General features: G+C 36.5%; 1 protein-coding gene across 1 annotated transcript; it reads left to right on the forward strand.

Moving 5' to 3' along the window:
- Positions 1-8,411: 8,411 nt before the first annotated feature.
- Positions 8,412-11,425, forward strand: LOC122078668 (transcription factor bHLH30-like). The gene is made up of 2 exons (XM_042644754.1): positions 8,412-9,487; positions 10,109-11,425. The coding sequence occupies exons 1-2, from the start codon at positions 8,876-8,878 to the stop codon at positions 10,592-10,594; spliced, it is 1,098 nt and encodes a 365-aa protein (XP_042500688.1). The 5' UTR covers positions 8,412-8,875; the 3' UTR covers positions 10,595-11,425.
- The last annotated feature ends 193 nt before the right edge of the window (positions 11,426-11,618 follow it).

Below are 11,618 nucleotides of genomic sequence, written 5' to 3' on the forward strand. Positions count from 1 at the left end.
TACCCCTGCTTCTGTTAAAGAACATGATCTATTTAAAAGTTGAGGATGGAAGATTAATTATCAAGATATGGACAGACCCTTGGATTACTACTAAGAATTATTCGAAGCCTGCATCTGTTCCTTCAAACCCTTTATTTACTATGGTTGATTAGTTACTGATTGACAGGTCATGGAATCTTAGTCTTCTTATTGCTATTCCTTTTAGAGATTTTTGGTTTTGCCCTCTTACTAAGACAAGTAAGTTCACTACCAAGGTGGCTGTCAATATCATCTTTCTCTTACTGGGAAAGTTTTAATAGCTTTGAGTGGAGATTTTAGAGTTTTGTTTGAGCCCTTTAACATAATTCCCTTTGGCAGTGGATTATCCTATTCTTATATGTGCTAGCAATTTCACCCCTATTATTTCTCATATGGATTATGGTATTTCAGGGAATCTATAGTTCTGCAAAGGCTAGCTACAGGGGATTTAGGAGTAGGGATGGGAGAAAATAGAGATGTCAACCAGGGGTTGCAGTCAAAGGGAACTGTGTGGAAGGATGGCCATGGAAGCTATTTTTGAGGCTTTATGATATTATTAATATCTTGAAAAAACTAACTCATTTTGTAATTATTAAACTTATATGTCGGTGGCTGACGGACTAGCTTGAAGGATTGGGGAACAAAGTAACTTTCAAATAATTACTAAGGAAGTAGTTGTAGTTTTCTTTTCAATATTTTTTCTTTTTTTTCATTTGATTGAAAAGAAAAAAAGAAGGGGGGAGGGGATTTAAAAATGTGAGAACTATGTCTTGACACATAAAGGGCAAAATGATCGTTCCACCCCATAAAATACAAAAATTCCAATGCTATTAATGCTTCTACGTGAATTCCATTCGCCTCCCTGCTGATGCAAGACCATGGTCTCAAACAAAAAAATCTTCTCCCCATTAAAAAAATAAAATAAAATAAAAATCTTAAAGATGAATTTGACATAACTTTTTCTATCTAAATTTTACCAGATTTTCGAGATGAAAGAAAAAAAATGATAGAATGCACTTCCATTGGTTGGAAGGCTCTAGTCAAAAGAGAAGCCTTTTTATTCTTTGTCAAATGGAATCAACCAACCAGAGATGTTTGTCGACTAGAATTAGATGTGACCCATCAAGGGAATCCTCAGTTTTCTTTGGGTATAGGATTTAAAGGGAGCAGTAGTGTTGGAGGATATTTTTTCACTTTGCCATTTCGCTTTACAGAAATCTTAACGCTGCTGAGCCCTTCTTCATGGGCTGTTGGTATCGTAGAGGTGAAAGAATTTCCAAAGTGGAAATGAAAGTCTGAAATTGACTACTACATTGTAGTCTGTTGTTGTCCGCTTCAAGAAGAAAATAACCTATATATTAATTTTCTTCTTGCCTCCCCAAACATCAACAAATCCGAAGAAAAACAAAGACGTAGATTCATACAAGATACAAATTTAACGAGGTTCACGTACCAATATGGTGTACTATGTCATCAGGCGAAGGAGAAAATGTTTCACTATGATTGAAGAAAAGTTACAACAAAAATCTCTCAAGAGCACTTGAATCGTGGCAAGAAAACTCGCCCAGAGACCCTGACATGAAAAAACCCTCAAATTTCGATACTTGCTCAACAAGATGATAGAGCACAATATACTCCTCCAAATCAGGTCGATCTATCGGCCCAACTTCTTTACTATCATCATAGATCTCAAAAAAAATCCCATTCGATTCACCATCAAAATATGTCGGAGTGTCATTTTTCAAAATGGATCAAGAATTCGAGACAAACTTAACACTTCCGATCTGGTTCGACTCTGATTTCTCAGACCATATGTGAAAGGTTTCATATATGCACCTATAGTATTGATCATGTTTCATACACGAACGAGTATTGAGATCGATCCCACTTCGTTATTCTAATTTATGGTTCCATCTTGTTGTATTTAAAGGGAAAGGAAAGGAAGTGAAATCAATTTTAGAAAGAAAGAAAATGAAGTGCAGGCCACCGATAGTGCATGCCCTCTCATACTTTCACACATTTTCTCCTTATTGACACTTTATCTCCTCCTTGATCGGCCATACTCTCTCTCCTTGTATATAAACCGTATTGCCTCCTTCCATGCATCTAGTGGCTTGGTGTGCGAGATGCCAATTTACAAAGGGAGTGTGTTAATCCCTTCTTAAAATTCTTAGGAAAAAAATACATTTTATTATCATAAGTGTGTGACCACTACTTTAAACTCATACTAAATATAATATTGGGAGAAGTTTTAATCACATTTGTGCATAGTGCACGGTCGTGCGTTCGATCATTGGATGGGCATGATCGTATACACTACGCTGTCTCTCTCCTCATCAAATAGTTTGGTGCATGATCGTGTACCAAACTTTTTTCCACATCATATTAATACCTTTCAAATGAAATATTTAATTTTCTTCTTAAGAAACATAGAAATTTGATTGTAAATTAAATGCTAAAATGTAATAAGAAAAGTTCGAATGTTTAAGTAAAATTATAAAAGTTAACTTCGTATTTTAGCTATAATTTGATTTCACTCTATTTCTTTAGCAATCAGACAGAGCCTACATGACTGACCATATGAGGACCATATAATTACCACGTTGTTGAAAACAAATTCCTCTTGAATTTAACAAGTGGGAAAATGTCGGAGAACTCAAAGTGGAGTCAAACACGTTGTGATTATACCTAATTCTCAATACTTATTTTGGAATCGACTATAAATACACTTAAATCTTCTTATTTCTATTTTTTTTAATCAGTAAAATAATAGAAAATCAATGAAACAAATCTCTTGTAGCTAGATAAACAAGATTTAAAAAAAAATAATAATAATAAATAAAAAATACATGTGTTTGAAAATTCTATTTCTCTTTCCTTATTTAATGGATTCTAATTCGAATTGAAATTGATGGAGACTGATTTCATGTCCAAATCTACATTTTTAAACTTTTCATGCTAGATTCTACCCCCACCCCCTAGAAGAAAAAAAAAATCATATTAGATTAAATAAACAAAATAAAATTTATGTGTATCCCTTTACTGATAATAGCATGGGTTGGGATTTTTTAATTTTTTTTTTCCATAGCAAGGGCCACGTTTCATGATATTGAAACTGTCTAGTTGGAGCTAGCTGGTTGAACTAGCATCATGAATTGTGCTTTTAAAAATTACTAGCCATTGGGGTTTTTAGTTTTCCAAACACATCATGAGAGACCGTCTTCATCTCTAACAATTAATCAGCAACATCGATCCAGCTTTATCCATGTCCCCTCCTTAGCTATCACACAGAGAAACACATAAACAGACAGAGAAGAAAATAAGGGAAGGGTAAAAAGAATCAGATATGCGCAACATGATTTATTGTTGACTGAGAATTACATATGCAACATGATTTCTAAACAGGCCTTTTGCCGGTTTTCATCACAGACTTGGTTGGAAACCATCTTCACCACAAAACCAATCATGAAGTACCTACCTTTACCTCATATTTCCTCCGTGGCACTAATCTTGCTTATGTTTGGTCTAATGAGCTAATTCATTCGGAAGTATGGGGGCAAATGTCATTTTAGTTTTAAAGAACCCTCGAATTCACATGGTGAAAAAAAAAAACCCTAATTCCAATGAGGAAGAAAAATAATAGATAAATTTTGTTGATAAACTTCAAGATAGATGTCTATATTGAATCCAAAACGATCTATTTATAAGTAGGTATGATTACCAAGAAGGGAACAAAAATATTGTTACTCACATAAAATAAGAAACTAGCACAATTAGAAAAATATTAATTGACTTAATAAACTTTGGAGGACCCGAACACCTCTTCACGCCAATCAGGTGTTCTCATGATATGTCATTTGGACCGTCAAGGTGTCATAGAGAATTGGCTTCTTTTTAGATATTGGTATTATGGTTTTTATAACTCTAACTGAGTTAAAAGTTAAGGTCCTAGGAGTTGGCCAAAAGAAAAAAACAGTATTTTTGGCCCGATTGAATGGATATTTGCCAGTCCAGCTGATCCATAAATTCCTCTAAGAAAAATAAGAGAATTTTTTCTCCATAAACTTGAATTTTATTTTGGGGATATTTCATAAATTATGATTCAGGTTTTAAAAATTCATAAACATGTGATTTTTTATTTTTTTTTTAAATCTCTAAAAGCTCATTTGTATTAAAAGAGGGGGAAAAAAAAAAACATATACAAAAGCAAACTGGAATATCAGAAACTCAAACACCAAGGCTAGCTCCTCCCACCTTCGGCATTGCATATTAACATAAGAAACTAGCTTGCAAAAGCAAAAAAGTATTAATTTGAAAAACTAACTTATGTGGGAGTTTCAAGGGACTTGTGTACCTAATTGTTTCTCATATCCAAAGAAAAATAGATTCAAATTTAAAAGCCATTAATTTCTAACCCCAAATTTACATAAGAGAATGGTCATTGTGAGAGAGTACCATCGTGTTGAGAATCCAAGGTAATTAACATGGCTAGAATTAGTTAATGAGGACTCATATACAAGGCTATTGAGGATCCTATATAAAAACATGATTTGAAGAACCCATAATGAATAGGGGAGGAAAAAGCAAGACGTTAAGAATGATGATCCTATATTCTAAAAATAACTAGATATGAATGGCATGATGTTTAAGAAGAAAAAAGACAATCCTTTTTTGCTTTATGACTTGGCAAAAGGTAGAAGAAAAGGGAGGGGGATGGAAAGAAATGACTTGGACAAAGATATCCACAACGGGAGAAGGCTAGAGTTCTAGTTTAAGCACTAAAAGTAGAACTCTACCCCCTTCCCCATCCTAAACATTTGTTTAAATATTGGTAGAAGAAGTCCTGCTTAGTTGATTTTTTTTTTTGGTGATGAATGAAAAATACATTAAAAAGAAAAGAAAGAAAACAAATACAATAGCGTCAAAAGCTAGGCAAGGTGAAGGTACCAACAGAAGAAAAACAAAATCAGGAGGATAAAACAACTATCAAGAGAGATACAACTAAAAGTAAACTAGGAGGTGGGGGACGGGGGAGGACAATTAAGCAAGATGCCTATTTCGATAGCATCTAAACACATAATATGATTTGTGAAGGATTTTATTTGTAATCTCGAAAGTGGTGTCATTTCAAATTTACTCAATAAATCGAGAAGAGGAAGTCCATCTCCTTTTATTTCTCAAAAGTGATATCCCACTAAATTATTAGTGTACCTTCAACTGGTTCCATGGGATCTTCATAATCACCTATAAATATGTTAATATTCATGGGGTCATTCAGTTGATATATCACATGTTAAGAATTTTACATGTTTGAAATAATCATCATCAATATAGTACCAGCCACTCTAAGCATCGGATCATAACTTGTGATTCAGATAATGAGTAACATCATAGGAAATGGCCCACAAAAAGATTTTGTTGATGAAGTGATTAGGTTCATCTGATTTGCTAGCTTTTGGTGCTGTGGATCTTATGCGACCCCACCACTTTATTCTTAATCAACACTGTTTAATGGATTGAGAATATTTGTTAATACCCTTAATGCAAATTAAGAAGCTTTCTTAATTTTAACTTAAAATATGCAGTTAAGGTACTAAGACAGTTAGACCAGAAACATAGAAAAATCAAGTTGGAATGTGAGCCGTACAGGAGGTTAGTGCAAGGGAGATTAATCCACAAGCAAAGAAGGAGAAGATATATAAGTGGGCACTAATGCTGGGCGCATATATATACGTCATGATACCTTGGAGCTTATGTCATTGAAACCTCACTCTAAGCTCTCTCGTTGGTAGTGGTGGTGGTGCCATCATCAAGCCTTTGAATTAGTATATTAATGAAAAAAAAAAAAAAAAAATCTATGAGAAAAGGAGGAAACATGAAAAAGAATGGGGACCAAAGCAGCCATGCTTCTGTACCACCAAAAAGTTCAGAACCCTTTGTCTAAACACCTCCTTAGAGAGAGAGAGATCACATTGACTGGCCCAATAGGGTAAAGAGAAACCCAAGAGGAGACAAGTGAACTGTAAACATAAACTGATGGGATATATTCATGTTTGAAGGTTTATGGTTAAAGGCAGTAATTAGTGGTCTTAAAACGTGAAAATGGTTGCGTGGGTTGTGAATAATGGGTGTGTCACATTCCAATTCTCTTTGAGTCTGAGACTGTGGAAGACTCTCTACTATAGTAGATCAGGACACAACACTCATCGTGCTTCCCCACCTATAAGATTTTCTAGGCCAGACCAGAGATAGCATGGTCCCATGATATTAAGCCATTTGATCAGTGCATGGATTTTATTCTTCTTAGAGCTTCACTAGAACATTCTTTTTCCACCATCCAAATATATATATATATATATATAGTAAGCATAAACAATCAATCATGAACTGATATATTTGGCCTTGCAAATTGTGTATGAAATGAAGCACCTATTGTATTCATCTCCAGAGGTCCACTTGTTTTATACATATATATATATATATATATATACAAGCACCCATCCAAAGCCCAATTGTCACATTGTAGTCTCTCAGTGTACCTCTCAGGATTCTTAAATTGAAAAAAGGGACTAGTGAAGAATAAAAAACAAGAGAGGCTTCCTCGCTTGTAGATATTCATGGTTTTGTTGATATCTCCAGTTTGACTGTCTAAAATACGATACAATAACTCAGTTTTTTCTCAATTGAATGAAGTCAGTTACATGAATCTGTCTAAATACCATACTGCGAAGAAATAAGAAATCAATACGAAGGTATTTTGAAGGACCTTATTATTATTATTATTATTATTATTTTTTTAATAAAGCTTACTTAATGATTATTGGCGGAAACATACATATCCAACAATAGGAACATATAGCACCCAAGGATTCCGAATTACAAGATTCAAGGATTTCATCCATAGATTCTAAATTACAAGTTTTCAAGAAGTCATGGTGTGGAAATAGGCTAGATGGTCCTAAATGTCATGGATTGGACCCTCCTCGCAAGGGATCAAGTCCGACAAACTGTTCTCTTGACCCCCATTTGGAATAAAGGCGACATTACGCAACTCTAAACTGGATGCCAAATATGTACATCCTAAATGATAGGAATCACTTTTGCTTACCTTGAGGATAAAGATGAGGACTTCGTGGTCAAATTCGAAATGGTCCCAACTATTATCAGTGTTGAAATATTCATGGATCTTTTGTGACACCACTATAATCTTGATCAGTGTTTAATGGGTTTGAGAATATATCATTTTGTTATTCCCCTCTTGAACCATTTTAAGTTTGTAACTGTGCAAAGAGGCAAAGGGAAATAATTTTCTGCCCTTTCTTTCATTTTTTTTTTTTTCTTTAAGACCAAGTTTCTAGGATTAAAAGGGTTCTGAAAGGATATACCCATGATGAAGATAGAGGTCATGTCCTCATGGGTATAAATGAATATATATATATATATATATATATATTTTTTTTTTTATATTATCAATAAAGGGTACAAAAAGACCAATAAAAGGCATGAAATTGAGTAACTGAAATCGAGGAATGTGGGAGACCTTAGCTCAGGGACTGAGAGAGAGAGAGAGAGAGAGAGAATGCAGGGGAGAAGGAGAATGGAAGGAGTGCGTTCCAAGACACAATGATTACATGGTTCTGGGGAAGCAGAAGGGGGTGGCGTGGAAGTAGCGAGGCTGTTGTGCTGGGTTGTGTGTGTGTGGAAGAACGTGGGGGCTTGACCGTGGTGGTAAAAAAGAGTAAGGTGTGTGTAAGCCTTTTATCATTATTAGCCCTGGGGGCTGAGGCTGGGGCCGCTGGGCCTTTGGTCGGTCGACAATTTTTTTTTTTTTTTTTTTTGGTTTTTAAAGGGAAAATGGCTTGTGTTCCCTAAGGACCTTGTGCTGATCTCCTGCTGGCTGCTGCGTCTGCTAATGCTGCCGCTGCCCCAACTGCACAAGCAGCACCACTCACACAGTGTAATTACTGACTTTAAACCAATCACAAAGCAACATCATCTTCCATTTTTTTTATAAAATTTTGTAAGACTAACGACAACCTATTATTAAGAACTAAAAAGGGTGACAACAACTACAACAAAGAACAACTAGAAAGAACAACATAGCTGATTAAGCTGACCAACTCAAGAGCTATCCTTGGAAACAACTTATTAGAGAGAGAGAGAGAGAGAGAAAGAATGCCGTAAGACTAAAGGAAAGGAGACTACCCTACCCACGTCCCACAGTCCCACAGTCCCACACCCACTCTAGTGTACATACATAATAATACTTAGTCACTAGTCATCATAGATTGTATAGACTTCGAGGTAGACATGTAGAGAGAGAGAGAGAGAGAGAGAGAGAGAGAGATGGGTTGTTCAGAGCACAGAAGAAAGGAACAAAAAAGAGGGCAACGCTAAAGAAAAGGAAAGCGTAGGGGGAGAGGATAAAAGAGGGGCACAGATGTGGCAACAAACTCGGAAGAACCCAACAAAAGAGAGAAAGGCAAAGAGAAGTCTAAGCTTGGCTTTTCTTTCTTGTTCTTTTTGGGTACCAAACACAACTATACAAAGAGAGAGAGGATCACGACCCCTCCACCCCACCCCACTCTACCACAAGGCCACCACAGCTTCACATCTCAAGCAAAGTCTGTCTCTTACTTTCTCTCTTCTTCTTCTTCTCCTCCGGATCCTCCTCTTCCTTTCTTCATCCCTCCTGTATTTTTTTTCTTCTTTTCCCTCCTCCTCCTCCTTAGAGTTAAACCAAGTTTCAATCTCTTTTCAAGGGGATACAGAAGAACAATATCAGTCTCCAGTTTGATCATCTTCTTGACTTCAAGAGCTTGGTCTGATCTAGCTAGTACAGATAGAGAGATAAGAGATGTGTGCCAAGAAAGAGGAGGATCGAGGTGAGTGTTCTCAGATTTACAACATCCAAAGCTACCAAGAACAGCTATTTCTTCGACAGCAACAACAGCAATTCAGTAGCAGTGATGGGTATGGAGGAGGAGGAGGAGGAGGAGGAGGAGGAGGGTTAATCTTCCCTGATGTAGTCCCTCCAATCATCCCATGGTCTCTACCTCCGGTTCACACGTTCAACCCGGTTTCTTTCTCCACTAACTCGGGCCGAGACCACGATTCCTTCTTCGTTCCACCACCTACTCCACCATCATCATCCTTGGGTGGTTTATTCAACAGAAGAGCTTCTTCTGCTCTTCATCATCAGTTTGCTTATGAAGGTCCATCATCTCATGATCATCATCATCATCTAAGGATCTTATCAGAAGCACATGGTGGTCCTGTTGGTCTTCATCACACTTCCTCTCATCAATTCGGGTTTCAATCTGAGTTGGGTAAGATGACACCACAGGAGATCATGGATGCTAAAGCACTTGCAGCTTCTAAGAGCCATAGTGAAGCTGAGAGAAGAAGAAGAGAGAGAATCAACAATCATCTCGCTAAATTACGCAGCTTGCTCCCCAACACCACTAAAGTAAGTAGTAAATGGTCATCAAAATAACACCATAAATAAATAAATATATAAAACAAATCCATGCTTCCTCACCCCTACATTCTTCTCTTTTTTTATTTGGTTTTTCTTATTCCTTTTTGTTCCAACCTTTCTTGACCATTTTGATTCAAAGATTTTTTTTTTTTTCAAATTTTCCTAACTAGGTTTAGCTCTTCTTCTTCTTCTTCTTCTTCTTCTTCGTACTAATTAGTTTTTCTGTAGTCTTCATTCTTTTGGGTCCTCAGTGAAATAGTTTTGTAGTTCCGAGGAAGAAAAACAAGCGTCTAAGTCGCTCAGTTGGCATGATAAAGAGGAACCGTATAGCAGCTGAAAAGCTTCCATAGAAATTTCTTGCCGGTAAAGGAGAGTAAGAAAGATAGACAAACAAGCATTCTTGTCAGTCACCTAGAGCGTGCACTTTAAACCCTTAAAATTCCCTCTTGAAATACCCATCAAATCCTCTTCACGACTCTCAAAACTCCTAATATAATAACCCACAAAACACCCCAACTCTCTCTCTCTCTCTCTCTCTCTCTCTATACCCTATACTATTCTAGTTGTGTTTTGATGGTTATTGGGTTTTGTGGGTTGTTTTGTTTATAGACGGACAAGGCTTCATTGCTAGCAGAAGTGATCCAACATGTGAAAGAACTGAAAAGGCAAACATCCCAGATAGCTGAAGCAAGTCCAGTCCCAACTGAGATGGATGAACTCACAGTGGATGCATCAGATGAGGAGGATGGAAAGTTGATGATCAAAGCTTCATTGTGCTGTGAAGATAGGTCTGATCTCTTGCCAGACCTAATCAAAACCTTGAAAGCTCTCCGGTTAAGAACTCTGAAAGCGGAGATTACTACACTTGGTGGACGGGTAAAGAATGTATTGTTCATTACAGGGGAAGATGATGAAACCAATAAGAACAATAATGAGCAACAGCAGCAGCAGCAACAACAACAGTACTCCATTAGCTCAATTCAAGAAGCATTGAAAGCAGTCATGGAGAGAACAACAACGGGTGATGATTCTTCATCAGGGAGTATTAAGAGACAAAGAACCAATGTCAATATTCTTGAACACAGGTCTCTCTAATAACTTACTTACAACCCACTTCTCTTCTTCTTATTTCCTTTTGTTTTTCTTCTTTTTTTAGTGTGTGTGTATCTATTTCCATCACCAAAGAGAGATGAGTCTTGGTTGGTGGAATGGTGGTTCTCCGGGTTTGTTAGTTAATGTGGCTTGGTTTGTAAAGAGAGAGATAAAGGGTTTTTATTGGGGGGGGGGGGGGGGTAACGATTTGTTGTTACCAAGAAAAGGAATGGGATCTTTTTCGTGGGAAGAGAAACCTTAAGATGAAAACCCAAGTAAGGAAATTCCCGTGGGGGAGGGAAGAATTGATTGTTTGGGATTTTGTTTGGTTCGTGTAATGCAAAGTGCAAACATGCAGTTTGGAGGTTTGTTTGGTAGTGAAGGGATAATAGAGTTTGATGATTAAAGATGACGATGGTCTTCTCGTCATGCTCTGCTCTACTGGTCTACGTCCCCTTCTCCACTCCACAGTGCTCACTCAGACTCACCAACCATTTTCACTCAATGATCAAACTTACACTCTCTCTCTCTCTCTCATATGAAGTCTGATGTCTGATGTAAGTAGAAGTCCTACTTAGAGGGCAAGGAAATACACAGTGCAAGTCCCCAGGAAAAGTGTCTCTACTTTCAACTCCAAAACATTGGAAAAAGGAAGGGAATGTAAATACTGTTTGGCTTCTATTTATTTTTTATTTTTGGTTTGGTTTGGTTTGTGAGGTGTGACCTACCACGCTTTATGTTTTATTGATCTTGTTAGATGTTGGATCAATGGTTTTCTCTATAGTTCCAAGAAAAAAAAAGGAAAACAAGGAACATATTTTCCTCTTTTCTCTTTGTGAAAATTGCATGATTTATTCTTTTTTTTTTTTTTTGGTGTGGGGGAATTGCATCCTTAGATCAACTTAAATAAATTACAAAACAAGTAGAATTAATTTTGTTTTACATTTACTTTTTCTTGAAATCTACATATTTTGTAATTCTTTTTATTATCTAAGTAGATCTACAAAACTGACTTTTTTTTTTTTTT

This window comes from Macadamia integrifolia, chromosome 5 (assembly GCF_013358625.1).
Source record: "Macadamia integrifolia cultivar HAES 741 chromosome 5, SCU_Mint_v3, whole genome shotgun sequence".
Lineage (NCBI taxonomy): Eukaryota > Viridiplantae > Streptophyta > Magnoliopsida > Proteales > Proteaceae > Macadamia > Macadamia integrifolia.